The 20,383-nt window shown below is 47.5% G+C and overlaps 2 protein-coding genes across 2 annotated transcripts; one reads left to right on the forward strand and one right to left on the reverse strand.

The window, feature by feature from the left end:
• The first annotated feature begins 16,710 nt into the window (after positions 1-16,710).
• Positions 16,711-18,211, forward strand: LOC139784941 (uncharacterized). The gene is made up of 5 exons (XM_071724110.1): positions 16,711-17,210; positions 17,294-17,646; positions 17,723-17,876; positions 17,943-18,051; positions 18,134-18,211. The coding sequence occupies exons 1-5, from the start codon at positions 16,879-16,881 to the stop codon at positions 18,209-18,211; spliced, it is 1,026 nt and encodes a 341-aa protein (XP_071580211.1). The 5' UTR covers positions 16,711-16,878.
• A 97-nt stretch (positions 18,212-18,308) lies between these two features.
• Positions 18,309-19,880, reverse strand: LOC139784945 (uncharacterized). Its single transcript, XM_071724112.1, has 4 exons — positions 19,579-19,880; positions 19,312-19,471; positions 19,041-19,225; positions 18,309-18,961 (listed from the first exon to the last, which is right to left on the reverse strand). Exons 1-4 carry the CDS (start codon positions 19,862-19,864, stop codon positions 18,564-18,566), a joined length of 1,029 nt encoding a protein of 342 aa, XP_071580213.1. The 5' UTR covers positions 19,865-19,880; the 3' UTR covers positions 18,309-18,563.
• Between the last annotated feature and the right edge of the window lie 503 nt (positions 19,881-20,383).

Raw genomic sequence — 20,383 nt, forward strand, 5'->3', positions numbered from 1 at the left:
AAATAATAAAGAGGAGAAGGCGTTAGAGCAGAGATGCGACGATTTTTGCGATATATTTCATCTGGAAAACGATAAGCTAACACACACCACGGCGGTGAAACATGAGATCACGACGCGAGCTAATAGCGCACCGGCGAACGTCCGCCTACCCCAGAAACATAAAGAAAAAGTAAATAAAAAATCTGACGTTTCAAGAGAAATAAAATTACGCATCGTTATAAATTTTCTCATCCTCTATCAGCACCTCACAACAGGAGCGTCGGCGTTGCCCGTACCACCGTACGAAGTGACGCAATTTATCAACGAGCCAGGTATCTATTTCGAGAGAATCGGACACCTGCAGCAAACGAAAGCAACATGGAAATTAGCGATACGCATAGACGTAACCGCATTAAAAACCAGACATCAGCAGCTTCAAAGATACCTAGGGCACACCGAAGAACTTTGCAATTATGCCACTGGAGACATCAAAAATACATGTCAAATTGCTCTTCGAACCACGAAAAGAGAAAACGATAGAACGACACGCGCCCTAGAACATCTACAAACAATTTACAAAGCACCCGTAATTAAACGAGGCTTAATCGATGCCATCGGCCAGATAAGTAAAACTTTATTTGGTACCATGGATGCTGAAGATGCAAAAATAATCAACGAACAAATACAAATGCTTGATAACCAGCAACAAACGCTACAGCACGCAGCAAAGAACCAGCTGAAGATCATCAACGCCACATTAGGCCACATGGAAAAATTAGAGCAAACGCTATCACACAACGAAAATTTACTGGCAAACGTTACAAGGAAACTGCACGACCAATTCATACACCGAGAGGAAATAGACGAACAAATACTATTGATAACCGCTATCCTAGCTGACCTCACGACAGACATAAACGATATTACAGACTATCTAACATATGCACAAAATGACATTCTACTTACACGCGTACTTCCATTAGAGAATATAGTCGTAGAATTAAAGGAGGCAACCTCACACTTAACCAGAGGACTAAACTTTCCATTTAAAATCCAGACAGAAAACTGGAACACTATTCAAAAATACGTAGTCGTAAGCGCGTACTACGACAATGCGAACGTATACACTATCCTCGCGTTTCCAATAGTAGCATACTCGATATACGAAATTATAAAAATTACATCCGTACCAATACACAACGACCATAATGTATTCACATTACTAGAACCCTCACACACGCTATTAGGAATAAACCGAAAAAATCATAATTATATAATATTAAAGGAAAGCGAATTAAATAAATGTACGCGAGAAACTACTAAATTTATATGCGATCAAAATTTTCCCGTATATTTTGTAACTGCGAATGCACCAAGCGAGGTGCAGCTTTATATAAAAACGCCTAGATACATAGAAAACCGTGGACAACGCCACATCATCTCAAACGTAACATTTTGGATAACATTAGCCGAACCCCAAACATGGTTATATTCCACTCCAAAAATATCGGAAATAATAATTCAGTGTAATGAGATGCCAGAAAATAAAATTAAAATAGAAAAAACCGGAAAAATAACATTACGCGATAATTGTAAAATAACTACACCAGATATAATTTTAGAAACAAAAAACCAAATTTATACTAAACATGTACAAATGTATTTACCAGAATTAAATATAACTAATACCATAGACAAAAGTATAACCTTAGACAACAAATTAGACTCCGAAAAAGAAATAAAGTTAGAACCAGTAATCAAAGATCCGTCGGAATTAATAAAATTAAGTTTAAGTCTAGATGAAATTAAAAAAGAAGTGGAAAATAACCAACCCAGCGTTTTTTCGAATAAGAATATTGTATATCCTGTAGGTTCCGCGACCATAATAGTAGTAGTAGTAAGCATTATACTTGTAATTATTTATGTAATAAAGAAAAAAGGGAATCATTAAGAATTTAAAAGGAAAAATCACAGCATACATATTAGCATATAAGAAAATTAGAGTGTAACCTCTCAGGAAAAAGAAAAACACAAATAAATAAATAACGAAAAACTTCGAATACCTCAGTTTTTCTTTTTCCGCGGGGGAAGGGATGTTGTGAGCGCACAACGTATTCGCGATAAAGTATGGCACCTGGCAACACCGAGGGCCGGATTACTTGGTAATCCGACCCTAGCGACGAGGACCGATGACGCGAAAGCCAGCACGCGTCGCGGTAATGACCATATATGGTCATTCGGGATATCACCAGCCCGCTAGGACGTTGATCGCGAAGTCAAAATCGCTGACTGCTAAGTCAGCAATGCCGAGGCGATAAAAAGCCCGCCCTTCCAAGGAACGGCGGGCAGTCTAAGAACAGAGCGCGTACCGCGAGTCAACGAAACGTTAATTGTAACCCGCAAGTCAGGGTAGTGAATATCCACAAGTGTATTAATAAAACTATCTTTTATTAAACGTGACTGCTAACTAAATATCGCCAGTGTCCTCTCTCCCTCTAATCGGCGGATCCAAAGAACTCGGTGCCGGCCCTGATCTCCAATTCAAGGCGGCGGCACAACACGTGTTTATACTTGTATCCCTTGTTGGCCAGTACTCGCTCGTGAGGATCGTGCTTGAATTTATGAGCACTCGTTGCCAACAGCAGGTTCTTGTACTTTTGCTAATTGTCCTCCGTATAGATCTCGTCATCGGGTATTCTCTTGAAAATCAACTCGTAAATACCGGGTGTGCCAATGTAATGTACGTCATCGATAAAAATGTTATCCGCGTTGTCCACGTTAAAACGTTTATTACCGAACATTATTCCATCCTTGCTGAGATAAACGCCGTATACGGTGTCTATCTTTGGATCGGCGCTCAGAAAAGCCCCGATGTACTCTCGGCCCAGTGGACCCAAAAGATCTTGCAACGTTTCGAAAAATGTTTCTCTACCCTCCGGTGTTTACAACTGCTTTCGAACGGACGTCGCGATCGAGTCGTCCGTGATTTCGAAAACATCATCGCTCGCGGGTAATTCCGACATTGTAGGTTGTACGGTTCGCGTTGTCGCGAACGGTGTAGAGGTTATCGGTGGTTTATTCAGTGGAGCTTTCGATCGTTTTGTTTTAGTAAATTTACGCGGTGTCGGTGAGCGATCCGACCAGGAGTCTAATCGTTTCCTCTTTCTCTTCGGTGTAGCATCCTCCTCCTCCTCCCAGCGCTGTTGAACGGGTAACGTTTCGATTCCCGCGTCAGCGTCGTTCTCCGTCGGCTCCTCTTTCTTCACCGCGATCAAGCTCGAGTTATCGACGATCTTTTTCAGCGGTCCGATGAAAGGCTTAAAGTGCGTGTCCAACTCAATGTCCTTCTCGATCTTACCGGTCTTCAAAGCGCGAAGTTTCTTGCGAATCGAATCACTTGTTTTCGCAATCTCTTTCACGATCTTCTTGCGTTCGTGAATATTCTCGCTCACATCGATCGCGGCCATCGTAGAAGAAAAAGCAGACTGTCGATCTCTATAACGCTAACGTTTCACCTCCGGCGAGGTATCGGCAACGACTGATCGCTTTTACGGTATCGCGAACACGTTAAATCCATTTCTGTATCGACCGTTCGAAAGCGCGCTGTCCTTGTTTATCACCGCGAATCCGTACTTTTGTTGCCAACAATTGTGACAACGCGCAAAATTCATTGTACGACATGTCGGTATTTACGTGTTCATTGTACACGTGTTTCAAATTGGTACCATCCTGCTTGAACAGGATCAGGAGATTCGCGTTGTCGCGTATCAGATGTTTAAGTATTCTCGCGTACGTCTGACAGAGATAAAAGCAGTCGACGCTCGAGTGCCTGCCCATTGAGAAATACTCTCTCACAGCGTCTTGCTTATCGCACGCCACGTCATCGAAGACGAAGATCGAGTTTGGCCGCGCGTCGCTCGGTGAAATGACGTCACTGTTATTGGAGAACGTAAAGTAGCCGATTTCGTCGATCGATGTCAATAAATTCTTCAGATATCGGTATTTCGGCTGTTGCAACGATTTCGAGTACACGTACACGTTTTCGAAACGTACACCGTGCGGACTTTCCAGCAAGCTAATCAGAACGTTAGTTTTACCGCAATTCGAGGGCCTGCAAATGATCGCGCGTATAGTAGTCAACAGCATCATACCGTGCCTGCGGGACTTCCGTTTTCGGTGCGATAGAGTGTGTCACGTAGCGGTTAGGCGAGTTCATTTGGCAGTGTTGTGAGAGCGTAGGAGAGTGTTGGTGGAGGTGAGAGAGTGAGAGGGAGAGAGTGGAGGAGCGAGAGTGTGTGTGGAAGTGGAGGGAAAGTGTGAGTGAGGAAGATAGAGGAGGAAAAAGGGTACGGAGGAGAAAGCGTGCGTGGGACTTCCGTTTCCGGTGCGAGTAAGTTGACAGCGTGTGAGAGTGTGCGAGTATAAAGTGAAGATTAAGGAGAGACAGAGGAGGCGGAGGAGGGCGAGAGTGTGCGAGAAGGGAGGAGCAAAGGTGAGTGAGCGTGGAGAAGAGAGGAGAGAGTGGTGGAGGAGCAGGAAAAGGGAGTATAGGGAGAAAGAGTGACGGGGCTCGGACAAAGGGTACGGCACGAACAATAGCTGGGGTAGAGGGGCGACGCGACAAGTGAGCCGAGACGCTTGCGGTAGCGCTGGGTAGGGCGAGAACGAGAGACAGTATAGAGGAGCGACTCGGCAGGGGAACGGAGGTACGTGCGGTGGGGCGTGGCAGAGCATAGAGTATAGCACAGGTAGAGGAAGAAGTGAGACACAGAGTAGGCAGAGATGAGTGAAGAGAAAGAAAGCGGAACGGAGATAAAGAAGGCGACAGATAAATTAAAAGAAAAGGATAGAGGCAGAAGAGGGAGTACGGGGAGCACGGGGAGCACGGGAACCTTAGATGAGTTTTGGAAAAGGAAGAGGGATGATTTAGATAAGAGTGGGGGGGAAGAGAAGGATGCAGTATTCAAGAGAAGCAATATGACGGCAAGGTCGCCTAAAACGGAAACGGAGGTAGGTGAAAAGGAGATGAGGGAGATAATTGGCGAATTGAGAGAGGGCTTTAGGAGCATGAGAGAAGAGTTAAGGGAGGGCTTCAAGGAGCAAGGAAGAGAAGTGGAGAAGATAAGGAACGAGTTAAGAGCGCGAGAGGAGAAGTGGAGCGTGGAGAGAGAGGAGTTTAAGAAGAGAATAGAGGATTTGGAACGAAAACTGGAAGGGATGAGAATGGAGCCTAAGGAGGGAGGGCACGAAGGAGGAAAAGGTGCAGAAGGAGGCGCAGGTCTGAGAAGGGGGTAGGGGAGAGAGGAACCTGATTGGAAGGAGAAGGTAGAAATGCTGGAGAGGAGGTACGAAATGAAGGGCTTCAAGGAGCAAGGAAGAGAAGTGGAGAAGATAAGGAACGAGTTAAGAGCGCGAGAGGAGAAGTGGAGCGTGGAGAGAGAGGAGTTTAAGAAGAGAATAGAGGATTTGGAACGAAAACTGGAAGGGATGAGAATGGAGCCTAAGGAGGGAGGGCACGAAGGAGGAAAAGGTGCAGAAGGAGGCGCAGGTCTGAGAAGGGGGTAGGGGAGAGAGGAACCTGATTGGAAGGAGAAGGTAGAAATGCTGGAGAGGAGGTACGAAATGAAGGGCTTCAAGGAGCAAGGAAGAGAAGTGGAGAAGATAAGGAACGAGTTAAGAGCGCGAGAGGAGAAGTGGAGCGTGGAGAGAGAGGAGTTTAAGAAGAGAATAGAGGATTTGGAACGAAAACTGGAAGGAATGAGAATGGAGCCTAAGGAGGGAGGGCACGAAGGAGGAAAAGGTGCAGAAGGAGGCGCAGGTCTGAGAAGGGGGGAGGGGAGAGAGGAACCTGATTGGAAGGAGAGGGTAGAAATGCTGGAGAAGAGGTACGAAATGAAGGAGAGGGGAGAAAGGAAGAAAAATGTTGTGATAAAAGGAGTAAAAGAGGAGGCGGGAGGAATAAAGGAGGGAATAGAGGAGGTGATGAAAAAGATAGGAGTGGAGGTTAAGATAGAGGAAATCAGAAAAATAGAAGTGGGAAGGAGAGAGAAGGGAGGTATGGCAGTGGTAAGAGTGGGAAGTGAGGAAGAGAAGGCAAGAATAATGAGAAATAAGTGAAAATTGAAAGATGAAAATACTTGGATCGAGGAAGATCTAACATGGGAAGAAAGGAGGATAAGAAGAAGGGTAAATCAAATTGCATGGAAGGCAAGGGGAGAGGGTAAAAGAGTGCGGATAGGGCAGGGAAAGGTATGGATAGATGGGGAATGGTGGGTATGGGATGAGGTAAGAGACATGCTCAGTGATAGTAGAGGAAGGTGTTGGGAGGCAGGGAAAGGGAAAGAGGAAGAAGACAAGAGAAATGAAGGGCAGAAGCAGGGGGAGTAGAAGAGGGAGAGGGATCGGACAGGACAGATATAAGAGGAGTAGAAAAGGAGAAGGAGAAGAGGGAGGAACTTGAGGAGAGAATGAGAGAGGTGGAGGGGGAGGAGGAAGAGAGAGGGGAGAGAGGAGGGAAGGAGAAGGAGGAATGAGAGGAGTAGGAATGGAGACGAGAGGATAAGAGGTGAAGAGGCTAGAGGGGGGAGGTGGAGAGTGGTAATACGGGGGGAAGAGGAGAAGAGGTGGGGGGAAGTAAAGTAGTTTGGAGGATGGTATTCTGGAACGTAGCTGGTTTGGAAAATAAAGATAAAGATTTCTGGGAAGGTCTGAAGAAAGAAGATGTGTTAGTCATGGTAGAGACTTGGATAGGAGAAAAGGGCTGGGAAAGAATAAGGGGAAGGCTGCCAAAAGGGTACGAATGGGGAGTGCAAATAGCGAAGAAGAAGAATAAAAAAGGGAGAGCAATATAAGGGATGATAATGGGAATAAGAAAAGGGATAAAAGAGAAGGGAACGGAAATAGAAATAGATAGGGAGGGTGTGATAGCAGGAAAGGTTAGGATAGATGGCGAGAACCGGAGTATTATAGGGGTATATGCAAAAAAAGAGGAGATGGAGGAGATCTTACAGGAGTTGGGACATATAATGGAAAAGAAAAAAGAAGGAAGGTTCACGATAATTGGGGGAGATTTTAATGCGAGGACTGGACAAGAAAGGGGGAGGATAGAGGAAAAGGAGGGGGAGGAAGGTTGGGAGGGGGAAGAAATTCAAAGGATTAGAAGATAGATAGAGAGGGGAGGCTGCTGGTAAATAGCTTAGAGGAGAGAGGATGGGAAATTTTCAATGGAAATGTGAAAGGAGATGAGGAGGGGGAGTTTACTTTCACGGGGGGAAGAGGAGATACGGTGATTGACTATGTAATAGGGGAAGGAGAAGTAAGAGAGAAGATAGAGAGCATGATAGTGGGGGATAGAGTGGATTCGGATCATCACCCCTTGGAAATAGTAGTGAGAAGGGGGAACGAGGAGGAAGGCAGAAGAAGTGGGTGGAAGAAGAGAAGCAGGGGGATATGGAACGAGGAAGGAGCAAAAAGGTTTATTGAAAAAATAGGAGAGGTGGAAGAAAAAGTGGAAGAGTTGAATAAGGAATGGGAAGAAATGGAAACAAGAATAACAGAGGCAATAAAAGGGGTAGAGAAGGAAATGGAGGGAAAGAAGAAAGGGAAGGTAGGATGGTGGGATAAGGAGTGTCGAGAAATGAAGAAAGAGGCAAGAAGAAAATTAAGGGATTGGAGGAAAGAAAGAGAAAAGGGCAGAGGTTACAAAGAAAAGAGGAAGGAGTTTAGGGAGCTGTGTAAGAGGAAGAAGGAAGAAGAGAACCAGAGATGGGAGAGAAAAGTGGAGGGAGCAAGGAGGGAGGCAGAGGTATGGGAGATAGTAAATAAGGAGAGAGAAAAAAGGAGGGGAATTGAAGAAGGAATAGAAGAGGAAGAATGGAAAGAACACTTTATGAAGTTGTTGGGAGGAGTAGAGGGGAGGATGAGGATGGGGAAGGAAGGTGGGAGGGAGGTAAAGGAAGGAGAGGAGGAAGAGGAGATAAGTCTAGAAGAAATGAGGAGAGTTATAAAGAAGTTAAAGGATGGAAAGGCAATGGAAAGGGATGGGATTCCAGGCGAGGTTTGGAAGCGAGGGGGGAAGGAGTTGGAGAATTGGGCATGGAAATATATCAATAGGATATGGAAGGGGGGAGGATGGCCGGAAAATTGGAAGGAGGGAATAATTGCGCCAATCGTAAAAAAAGGGAAAGAAAAAGAGCGGAGGAGTATAGAGGGGTGACAATAATGCCGTCTTTATATAAGGTGTACACAGCCATTCTGGCGGAGAGGTTGTGACCGAACGGCACGTTTTAGGCCCGACTCGCGCGGCTATCTGTCCGTCTAACGGTCGCCACTCGGTTTGACCTCTGTTCACCGAGAAGGTAAGTATACGTGATTCCTAGCAATACTTTACGAACGTGTCATCGAACTAATTAATCCTTCTTTATTTTCAGGTTCCCGCCGCGGATGGACGACTTCCAGCCTCAATCCTCGGATCATCGACTTCAATCGCCACCCTAAATCAACGCAGGACAAAGATAGCGGACCACCGCGTCATCAGGTAAGTATCAGTGCGTTGGTTAACTAACTTCTAAAATTCATTAAATTTTCAGGTTCCCGCAACGGATGGCGCGTCTGTGCCGTCTCCCCATGGATCATAGGTGCTAACCACCGACCAGGATCAACGCGCGGCCGAGATGTCTGACCATCGGCTGCCACGGGTAAAAGTATGCGTATCTTGGTAAATTAACTTGGTTAATTTATTGTAATTTCAGGTTTTTGCTACGGATGCCTCGTCCGTGCCGCCGCCCCGTGGATCATAGGTATTAATCAACGTCCAGGACCAACGCCCGGCTAAGATGGCTGACCGCCGCGCGCCTGAGGTAAGTATACGCAACTTGGTAAGTTAACTTAATAACGACTGCACTTTTCTAGATTCTCGTTACGGATGGCCGTTCTCCGCCTCTCACTAATGAATCACCGACGATAATCTCCGATCCGGATCAACGACTGTCCAAGATGGCTGACATCCGCTTGATCAGGTGAGTGGGATGTAATTAATCGACAATTTCGTATTTATTTTGCAAATAATTATTCCATTTATTCGCAGGCTTTGGTTTACACACACTTGGTTGTTCACAAACTTATTTCGCACAAGATGGCGTTCGCACAATTCGCCAAACGCACGCAAGTCCTTTTCGGTATCTCGATATCTTTCGCCTTTTGTTTCGGCGATGTTTAACGCGTTTCGCGGGCGTTCCCGATTGTTAGGGAAACCGGTTAACTATTATTATTAACACTCGACTTACATTCGCGGGACTTAACGCGATCGCGGGGTATAATCTCGATAACATGTTAGCGCGCCGGTTATCCTCGAGAGACTGCCTCGAGTGCCGCTGCTCTCAGTGGCTCCCCCACTTACGGCCGCTACCCCCACCGCGACTTCACGGCCGCTTTCACTTTCTCGAACGTTCGCCGCGGCGCAATAACAACTTTTTCTACTACCGGCGAACATTCCAGAAGTTCTCGATGGAAATTTCCGGTGGCCACGCCTTCCGGACGACTCACTCTCCTGGCTCCAGGGTAGTGGTTTTTTATCTCGTTGAATTTTTGACTTTTCTTGGCGCCGACCTGTGCGCACGTCCTACCCCGCGCTTTAATACATGCATCCGGACCGACTTCTCGCAAAAGACGTCCGGGTATACCTAGTGTCGTCGGCCGTCGACGCCGACCCCCGATGGCTCATCTGTGTGATATTCCTAACCGGTATCCGCTCTTTGTTCCCGGCGATGACGCTCGGGTGACTAGATCGCGGGCGGTCACGTCACTCGACCTTTGCGTGGCCGGGCTTTGACGTCGACCCGGTTTTCGCGTATACTAGGTGTCGTACATCAGTCACCGACTATCGGTTCCCGCGGATTTCGTGTTGTCCGCGATTTCCCTACCTGGATGTCCGTTCGCTACGCCGACCTGCCCTGATCGATCAATCGGTCCCGCGGGTGAATCACCCATGGCCCCGCCTCGCGTGAGGCCATTGGTTCACGATTTCGCGAACGCGCCTCCGAATTTGACCCGCGGTCACTCGTGACCCCTCTGTGGGTCCCGTTGGTGAGCCATCGGTGACCCCGATTGACGTGCGAGCGCTGGTTCGCAATGTCGCGGCCGCGCCGACCATCGAAAGATTGTGTGTGGCCTAAGCCTTTAAGTTGCGCGGTATGCCTCGGTTCGCGCATTAAAATTCTCTGACACTTGTCGCGCTTAGGCCGAAACTCAAAATAAAATGGAATTTAACCGACGGCAATTTATGCCCGTAAATTTGGGCTCGGGAGCCAACACTCAACCGCTTATCCTACTAAACTTATTTCCTACTTGCGCCGGATGGGGTTGTCATTGATACGCGCAGCGTATCTGTACCTATAAACAAAAACTAAACTTTTGATACATGAAAACTAGGTTAATACGCGCGCCCATCCTCGGAACGCTTCACATCCTAAGCGCGCCGGTCTTTACCTCCGGCGGTACCTTTTCGCCGGTCGTTACCTCCGGCGATAAGTTTAACCCACTGGGCTCAACCGCCGGCCCTGCCGATGGTACCGCTGCCTCTGCTATTAGCGCCTCAGGTTGCGTTGGTGGCGCTTCTGCTTGTCCTCCTGCCCGTGTTGGGCTCGTCCGGGTCATGGCTGCTGCCCACTCTACCCTACGGAGGACCATACGGGGTGCCCCTTTATAAAGGGGCCGCGGCCTGGAAGCATGCGGTTGCAAGGTTAAGAGAGGAGATAGAGGGAAAGAAAATAGTGCCACAAAATCAGACAGGTTTTAGAAGGGGGATGGGAACCATAGACAACATCTATGCTGAACTACTTGGTGAACAGAAGGCTGGAAAAGAAGGGGAAAAATTGATAGTATGTTTTGTGGACCTTAAGGCGGCGTTCGACTCGGTGGATAGAGGAGTACTATTAAAAGCAATGAGAGAAAGGGGAATAAGGGAAGGGCTGGTGAGGAAAACGGAGGAGACGAGAAGTAGGGTAAGAGTAGGAGAAGGAATGGGAGAAGAGTTCTGGACGGGAAGGGGTGTAAGGCAGGGGTGCCCGTTGAGCCCGCTGTTGTTCAACGTGTTGTTGGTGGATATGGAACAGAAAATGGGCAGAGTGAAATGGGGAGGAGTAATGATAGGAGGTAAGAGGGTGTATACCTTGGCATATGCGGATGACGTAGTGTTGATGACGGAGGATGAGGACCAAATGAGGAGCATGTTGGAGAGACTGGAAGGGTATCTAAGCAGGAAAAGATTGGAACTGAACGTGGGGAAAACAAAAATAATGAGGTTTAGGAAAGGAGGAGGGAGGGATAGTAAGAGAAGGTGGAGATGGGCAGGAAAAGAATTAGGAGAGGTGAAGGAATTTCGATATTTAGGGTACGTGTTTCAAAGGAATGGAGGACAGGAAGCGCAGGTAAGGGAAAGAATTAAGAAGGCGGCTGCAGTGATGGGGAAGGTCTGGGGAATAGGGAAGAGGAGATTTGAGAGAGACTGGGGAAAAAGATTGTGGCTGTTTGATAGACTGGTGTGGACGGTGTTGGGATATGGAGCGGAAATATGGGGATGGAAAGAAAGGGAAGGAATGGAAAGGACGGAAGAGAGGTATATCAGATGGGTCTTGGGAGTAGATGGGAGAACACCGTGGTATCTGGTTAGGGAGGAGATGCAAAGGGAGAAGTTAAGAGGGAGGGCAGGAATGAGGGCATGGAGATTCGAGAAAAAGTTAGAGGAGGGTAGAGGAAGTGAACTGGCGAGGCTATGCTGGGAGGAATTGAAGAGAAGAGAGAAGGAAGGGAAAAAAGGCTCAAGCTGGGAGAGAGAAAGAGGAAAATTCTTCGAAGACAGAGGAGTAGAGTTGAAAGAACTGGAAAGGCTGAGAGAAGATGGAGACGAATGGTTTTACAAACTGTTTGGAGGAGATAAGGAGTTGCAAAGGAGAGAGAGATGGGAGAGGATCGAGAATTCAGATTATAATAAATAGTACAAGCTAATAAAAGGAGAGGGTATCCCGGGATATATGAAGAAGGGATGGGGAGAGAGTAGATGGAAAAGGGTGGCGAGATTTAGATTAGGGAATGAGATGAGAGAGAGCAGATACTGGGAAACGGAAAAGAAAAAGAAATGTAGGTTATGTGAACTTAGGAAGGAAACGTGGGAACATGTGTGGGAAGAATGTAGGAGATGGGAATCAGGAAATGGTAGTTGGCAGGAAGCGGTGGGATGGGTTTTAGATGAGGAAGGGGGAGGAGAAGAATGGATGATAGAACTAGAAGGGGAAAGAAGGGGAGGAAAAGGGGAGCCGGAGGGTTTAGAAGAAGGAAGAGGCGAATGGAGAAGGGGGAGGGGGGAGGAGGTAGAGAAAGAGAGGAGGAGGAAGAAAGTGGAATAAAGAAGAGGTGAACAATGAACTTTGTTACAGACTACCCAGGATGGAATACGAGGGGAAAGCAATAGCAGAGGCGGTGGAAAGGATTGTAGAGGAGAAAATAAGGAAGCTGTTGAAGGAGAAGAAAGAGGTTGATAGGAGGAAGGAGGAGAGGATAGAGGAGCTTGAGGAGAAAGTAAGGAAGCTGTCGAAGGAGAAGATAGAGATTGATAAAAGGAAGGAGGAGAGGATAGAGGAGCTTGAGGAGAAAGTAAGGAGATTGGAGAGAAAGGTAGAAAGAATGGAGCAAAGTGGAGGCAAAAGGAAGAGAGAGGATTGCGACAAGAGAGGGGCTGAGAAGAAGAAATGGTGGGCGGGGGTGGGCGAAAGAAACGAGGATGAGCTAAGGAAAAGGAACGTAATTGTGAGGGTCGAGAAGGAGAAATGGGGAGGCAAGGAGTCGAATTGGGAGAAAGTAAAGGAGCTATTTGCGGAGGGGTTAAAGGTGAGGGTGACGGTGAGAGAGGTGGTAGTGGTGGGACAGAGAGGAGCCTGGATGACTATATTGGTGAAGCTGGGAGACGAGGAGGAGAAGTGGCGGGTGTTGGAGGCGAGGAGAAAGGCAGGGAACAGTATAGAGGTGAAGATTTATGAGGATAAGTCGGTGGAAAGGAGAGATAGAGAGAGAGAGGAGAGAGAGGATAAAATGGAAGGGAGAAGGCGTAGGAGTATAGGGAGATCGGAGGAAGATGAAATCGCAAGCAGGATGGAGGAGAAGCTACTCATGAGCTCCGATGATAAGGAGAAGGGCAAGAAGAGAGAGTGGGCTAAATAGGGAAGAGCGGTGACGGGGAGGAGGGAGGATCAAGGATGGGGCCGTTGCAGAAGCGAAGGAGGAAGAAGAGGAAGATGGCCATGGGGAGTCGGTTTATATTAATAAGTAATTGTAAGAGGTTTGGGTACGTTCCTCGCAAAAAACGCCTTGTAAACTCTATGGGGAAATACAATAAATAGCATACATACATACAAAGCGTGCGTGAGAGCGGGCCGGGCAGGGAGTACGCGAAACGCTAAGAGGGGAAAGCGTCGAGCGGTAGCGGCCGCGGGCAAGGAATGCGTGAGGTATAGACGGCGCGCAGGGTGGTGAAAAGGACGGGCCGGGGAGATAGAATATAAGAAGGGAGTCGGCCTAGAGAGAATGATCGGGAAGATAGGGTATGATGATGGGGGGGGGGCGGGGGCGCAGAGAACAAGAAGCGGGAGCGTCAGCAGCGTCGGAGCACTGTGAGCGCCGGGAAAGCAGAGGACGCAAAGAGGAAAAGAGAAAATGTGGAAATGCAAGAGAGAGGGAAGGAGAAGGAGGATAGAGATAAAGTAAGAAGCCTCCCAAGACTCTGGGCTGGGGGGAAAAGGAGAAAAGCGAGTGGAGGGAGGATATGAGGAAGTGGAGGGAAGAAGTGAAGGAGGTGATGAACGAATTGAGGGAGGTGAAAAGGTGGAGGGGGGGATTTGAGACAGATGATGGAAGAGATGAAGGAGGGGCTCAGAGAACAGGGGAGGTTGATGAGAGGGGAGGTGGAGGAGTTAAGAAGAGAGTGTAAGGAGCGAGAGGAGAAATGGAATGAAGAGAAGGAGAAGTTGGTGAGTTGCATAAAAGGGCTGGAAAGGAAGGTAGAGGAGCTGGAAAGAAATAAAGAGGGGGGAGGAAAGGGGGGTAGGGTATTGGGAGAGGGAGAAGGAGGGGAGGTGGGGGACAAAGTAAGAGAGTTGGAGAAGAGGATGGAAAGGAAGGAGCGTGAAGAGAGGAGGAAAAATGTGATAATTAGAGCGCTAGAGGTTAAAGAAGGAAAGAGGAGGGAGGCGGTGAAGGAGGTGTTAAAAGTCATTGGGGTAAGAGGAAATATAGAGGAGGTCAAAAGAGTGGGGGGATAGAGAAAAGGACAGAGAGATGGCTAGCGGCAAGACCGACCGACCTTAAGGCACTGAGTATACAATCCCAGTAACCTGCCGGTCAGTCCCCCCGCGGCCAAGGTCCATACCCTTTCGGGGATTCCGTCCGGGCCAGGAGCTTTACCTCCCCTGACCCGTTTCAGAGCCCTCGTCAGCTCCTCCCCCGTGACCCCCAGTTCATCGCTCCACTCGGGAGCTGGAGTCCTCGGAAATAGGACGGCACCGTCGTCCCCCGCAGGGAACAGGGTTCTGACTACCCTCCCTGCGAACCGGGGGTCCAGGGTTTTCGTTAGCGGGGGCGTCCATGGCCTCAAACGGTTGAGGACCAATTTATAAGGGCGCCCCAACGGATCCTCGTCTAAGAAGCTCTCCCCAGGAGCGCTCCTTGGCCGCACGAATCGCGCCGGAGAGGGCCTGGCGGGCAGCACGCCAGACCTCCCTGGTTTCCTCTACGTCACGATCTCCGTGGCCCGCCTTTGCGCGGAGCCACTCCCTCATGTGATGGACGGATGCTCGCCTTAAAGCAGCGATGTCATCCGTCCACCAGTATGTAGCGCGATTGGGGGGAAGCCTCCGGACGCGAGGCATTGCAGCATCGCAGGCACGGGACATCATGTCCTGCAGCCGATCCGCCTCGTCGTCCACATCGTACTCCCCCCGTCGTCACGCGGCCCCTCCTCGTCCATCCACGTAAGGCACAGTATCGCCGCACGTAGATGGTCGGGGCTTAGCTTCCGCAGGGCCCATCTCCGCCTCACGTTCTCCGACTGTCGGCGTTGGGCCAGAACCTCCTGGGAGGCGGCGTCGACCACCATCGTTATATGACGGTGGTCGGACAGAGTTTCCGTCCCTATTGCCACCTCCCAGTGCCCAATCCTTCGCACGGCAGAGGGACTCGCCCATGTCAAATCGACAATGGACGATCCATTCCAGCGTACGCACGTGCTGGCCCGGCCCCTGTTTACCAGGACCAGGCCTAGGCCCGACGCCCACCCCTCCAAGATACGGCCTCTTAGGTCAGCAGCGGGGGAGTCCCAGAGTGGATTCTTGGAGTTAAAATCCCCCGCTACTATGACCCTGCCGGACGATGTGAGGAGGTGCCCGCGCACGCACACTTCTAAGTCGTGCAGCACCCCCCCAAAATCCGCCCGGCTCCAGCTCGGAGGGGCATAGACACTTACGACGGAGATGAACCCCCATCTGACCGCCACGAATCCCCTACCCCTCTCGCATGGTGAGCAGGGAAGCAGTTCGGCAGGTCCCTCCAATACACGGCGGCAGAGCCAGTGGTATCCACGGCCCAGCACGGGTGGCCTGCCGAAACGCGCCACGGCTCCGCCACCACCCCCAGACCACACCCGCGCTCAGCCATCGACTGCAGGAAGAGATCCTGGGCGGCGCGGGCGTGGTTTAAATTAACTTGCAGTAGGCGGAGGGGGGGCATTATTGAGAGCTCGGTACGAGGTCCTCCCCCTCCACCTCCATGTCCTTAGATTCCCCCTCTAACGGTAGAGGAATCATCCCTTCTGCTGGCTCATTCACGGGTTCTGCATCCCGTGTATCGCCTGTGGTCAGGGGAGGAGGCTCCGTCCACCTCACAGAGTCTTCCCCTTCAGGCCATTCCACTTCTATGCCAACCATCGGTTCTTCCGGCCTTTTCGTCGTTACCGTCACCCGATGGTCCACAAGGGTCACCTCCTCCCTTATGGTAACTTTAGGAGGGACCTTCTCCGCAATCTTCGTCGGCGGTGGGGCAGGCGTCACCGACGATGGGGTGGCCTTCTTGCCGGCACTTTTCTTGCCGGCACCTTTCTTGGTCGGCTTTCCGACGATGGCTTTCCCCTTGCCCTGTGCAAGAAAAGGCGGCGGGGGTTTCCCATCGTCACTCTTCCTTTTGGCCTTCTTTGAGGCCTTTCCCTTTTTGTTGCCGGCACTAGGGCAGGCCTTACTTCCTACCCTGTGCTGGCACTGTCTTCCGGCTTCGGCACATAAAATGCACCTGACCGGTGCTGCACAGGTGCTGACCGCGTGCCCGGTTTCGCCGCACCTGTAGCAAGCGCCGGTCCTGTCGACTGCGCTACGACACTTGGCCCTGGTGTGCCCGGTCTCCAGGCACCTGAAACACATCATCGGCCTTTTGTCCAGAACCTGTATTCCGGCTCTGGACCAGCCGATGTCGATCCTCGTCTCTTTGCCGATTTTGTTCACGGCGACGAGGGGCATTTCACCAGGGTCGTGCTCATTCCGTTGGGCGCCCGTCTGAAGGCCCCCGGCTGGATAGATGAGGGCGCAACACCGCCCTTCTCCGCCAACGCAGCCCGAATCTCATCCGCCGTGACGGAGTCTTTCAGCCCCGTCAGTCGGATCTCCGCCTGTAGCTCGGGGCGAAGCCCCGTCTACAATCAGTCGGAAGACGCTTGTCGGATGTCGCTAGCCGTATGTCGTAGCCGCTTGTTCGACATACCAATCTACAATCGAGTTGGGTGTCGTTAGTCGTTACGGTGGTTTATCAGTTCGAGATAGGAGGTTTATAGGTTAATGCTTGGTTGGAGTCGAAATTGTGGACATCATAATGGATATTACTAAATTGGTTGCGGTTTATAATAATTTATTATTGGCTTGGACACAAATTCAAAGAATACGAACAATTTTAAAGAAAAAACATAAGCTCTCTCGAAGATGGTGGGTAAAACCTCATCTTTCCGTAGAAATGAGACACAATTTTGGAGCTCATCAGAATTTATTTAAATATTTCAAAGCAAGTGATCACGAAGAGCTATTCAAGTTCACAAGGATGTCTGTTGAACAATTCGACATGTTGCACAATTTATTGAAACCGAAGCTCGAAAAGAGGAGTCACAGAACTCCTTTGGCGACAGAACTTCGTCTCGCTCTTACATTGAGGTTATAATATTAAATTTTGTAATATATTTTTTTGTAAATAATATCAGGGCGCATTTTATTCAATAATTATTTCTTATTTTTAGTTATCTTGCTCATGGAGATAGTGCTGCAACCACAGCATGGCATTTTCGTGTAGGAAAATCAACCATGTACAGTATTATTCCTGAAGTGTGTAAGGCAATATGGGATGTTTTACAACCACTGTATCTGAGATGCCCAAATGAAGAAAATGAGTGGTTGCAAATAGCGAATGACTTCAATTCTCTTTGGAATTTTCCAAATTGCATAGGGGCTATTGACGGCAAGCATATACGAATTAAAGCTCCTCCAAGATCTGGTAGCGCTTTTTATAATTATAAAGGCAGTTTCAGCATTGTATTAATGGCTATTTGTGATGCTCACTATCGTTTTACATGGTTGGATATTGGCGATTACGGTAAATTGATTAAACTATTTGAAATTAATTAAAATTATATATTTAGCTCATAATTATATACATACTTGTTCTTTAGGCTCACTGAACGATGCCGGCATCTGGTCTAACACTGAAATGAGTACCGCATTGGAGAATAATACTGTGTCTTTACCACCAGAACTTTATTTGCCACATACTAACATTGCTGTACCCTTTGCTCTTGTTGGTGATGAAGGATTTCCTCTAAAAAAGTATTTGATGCGACCGTATGCAAGGAGAAATTTAGTTGATAATCAACAGCGTATATTTAATTACAGATTATCAAGAGCACGACGAATAATTGAAAATGCCTTTGGAATTCTTGTCGCAAGATGGCAAATTTTCCAAGGATCAATTTGTTTTAAACTAGAAACTGTTGAAGCAATTGTACAAGCCACATGTTGTCTTCATAATTTTATTATAAGCACAAATTATTTAAACAATCGCTACATACAAGAAGATTTTATAGATCGGGAAGGTCCTAATGGTGAACTTATCGAAGGAGTTTGGCGAAGTTCGATACAACATTCTGCAATTAATCGAGTAGGACGAGTTGGTGCGAATATTGGTTCGGTTGCAGCAATGAGGCAACGTGACATCTTAGCCCAATACTTTGTTTCTGATGACGATAGCATTCCATGGCAGTGGGAAATGATATAAACAAATTCCTTGGCTTACAACTTTAATCTTTTCATTGCACATATCTTTATTGCGTCTTTAAAAATAGTACATAAATCTTTAATAAAATTGTATATACTTTTTGGTAAAAAAAACTTATTCTATAATTTCTCTCTCTCCCTTAACAATCTTATCATTATTGACAATCATACTTTCTAATTTTGTACTTTTTGGTATAAATGTTTTGTGACAAAACTTTAGTTTCTAATTTGTTAGTAATCTTACTCTCTAATTTCATATTTTTGGATAACCTGAAGCACCTCGATGATGCATTGGGTTCTACATTTTCCGGGCACATGTTTTAATCCTTCTTCTATTGCAAGCATATACCCATCCTTTTCTTTATTTTTATTTACTGTACTTGTAATCAGTGTTGATACGGTATTCATCGCATCAGATATTACAGTACCTGCCTCTGAAAGTTGTTCGTCTAACTGAGTACTTTTCATTTTTTTTCTCTTTGCGAAATCGTCCATTGGAGGCACAATTTTTTTTGGTGTTGGCTTCATACATGAAATCATTGCTCTTGAACTTGTGGGAGTTGACGAAAACGAGCTGGTACTACTGCAACTAGATAGTGGTCTTGTTACGGACTCTGGACGATATTGAGCATTATTATCTAAAATTAAAAATAATAATGTCAAATAATGTCTTTTTATGTGTTTCACGATTAACAAATTAAAAAGAAATCATTTTACCGATGATTTGTGGTTCACCGTAAGCGTGATCAATTATTGGAGAACTACACATATCCTGAGATATCTCTTCTTCCAGAATAGCTTCATACTCTTTTGATGACTCAAGCTGGGAACAAACTTGCTGCAAGCGTACTGGCTGAGAGCTCGAACCTTCTATCGGTTTTCTTATGAGCGATCCCTGTGTCCTAGGAATAAAGTAAAATAGTTTATAACACAAATATGATGCACAAGATATGATACATAAAGAATAATTTATTGGTTAATTATTTACTTTCTATGAGCAATATGCGATGATAAGAAGAGTAGTGGTCGGTACAGATGCCACTCTTTACTTTCGCTATATCCTGATCCTGATGGTGGCAGTTTTTTTTTCCTTTCTTCGCGGCCAAACATGTCTCGAAGTGCTGACCATCGTTTCTCGACATTTTCAGCTTATATAAAAAGATACATGGTTTGGTATTGTTTTATTATAGATAAATAATGTATAACTAATATATTTGAGAGAACAGGTTGATTTATTTTGATAATATATATTTACCTGACATATCCACGTTATAAACATCTTTTAATTGAAAAGCAATCATTTTCCATATATCCTTTTTTTTATTACTGTTTTTATAATAAGCGTCCGTTTTATCATAAATACATTTATTATCTCGCACAATATTGATAATAACCTCATCAACAGTAATATTTTCTTCCGTCATCTTGGAGGTTAAAACTGATGTCGTTGTCGTAAAAGATGGGACTTGGCCATCTTCCGAGCGACAACGACGCCCGACTTTCGACGACAGCCGACACGTAAAAATCACGGTTGTGCGCATGCGCGCGACATCCGACTACGTCTTCCGACTGATTGTAGACGGGGCTTAAGTGAACTGACTGTGACGTGACAGCTCGGGGCGAGAGACCCTCACGCCTTCTTTCCCTTCCAGCGCAACTCTCATGCGGAAGGCCAACACGTTGGCCTTCTCCGCGCTACCGGGGACGGCTATTTCGAGCTTAATTGCTCCAGTAGCCGTGCGCCTCACGTTCGGAGCTTGTTCTATCCCGAGCTCCGACAATTTTATCGCGGATCGCACCGTCCTTATGGTCTCCGCGTATTCCCCGTCAGGGCACGTCAAAATGACGGCCGCCGTACGAGGAACCCTTCTTTTCCCATTTTTGGGTGACTGTTGCTGCTGTTTCGCTGCATCGTTAGCACCCTTACCCTTGCCCCTCCTGTCGGGTCCGGGCTTGGGAACGGGTCCCTTGGCTGCGGTACCTGTCCCTTTATGGGACGTGGAAACCAGCTTCGGGGCCCTAGTACCGCTCGTACTTGTCTGGGGAGGCGCTTTGTTTGC

This window comes from Temnothorax nylanderi, unplaced genomic scaffold, assembly GCF_030848795.1.
Source record: "Temnothorax nylanderi isolate EJ_2023f unplaced genomic scaffold, tnyl_v1.0 TNYL_tig0711_pilon, whole genome shotgun sequence".
Lineage (NCBI taxonomy): Eukaryota > Metazoa > Arthropoda > Insecta > Hymenoptera > Formicidae > Temnothorax > Temnothorax nylanderi.

What these genes read in the sequence shown, in the direction of transcription:
- LOC139784941 (XM_071724110.1), top strand. Translation starts at nt 16,879, where the DNA reads ATGGATATTACTAAATTGGTTGCGGTTTATAATAATTTATTATTGGCT. An exon ending in GTTGGATATTGGCGATTACG is followed by an intron (nt 17,647 to 17,722) that starts GTAAATTGATTA and finishes CTTGTTCTTTAG; the next exon opens with GCTCACTGAACGATGCCGGC. An exon ending in TAGAAACTGTTGAAGCAATT is followed by an intron (nt 18,052 to 18,133) that starts GTACAAGCCACA and finishes AAGATTTTATAG; the next exon opens with ATCGGGAAGGTCCTAATGGT.
- LOC139784945 (XM_071724112.1), bottom strand. Translation starts at nt 19,864, where the DNA reads ATGCGCACAACCGTGATTTTTACGTGTCGGCTGTCGTCGAAAGTCGGG. An exon ending in TTATAACGTGGATATGTCAG is followed by an intron (nt 19,472 to 19,578) that starts GTAAATATATAT and finishes TTTTTATATAAG; the next exon opens with CTGAAAATGTCGAGAAACGA. An exon ending in TCGCATATTGCTCATAGAAA is followed by an intron (nt 19,226 to 19,311) that starts GTAAATAATTAA and finishes CTTTATTCCTAG; the next exon opens with GACACAGGGATCGCTCATAA.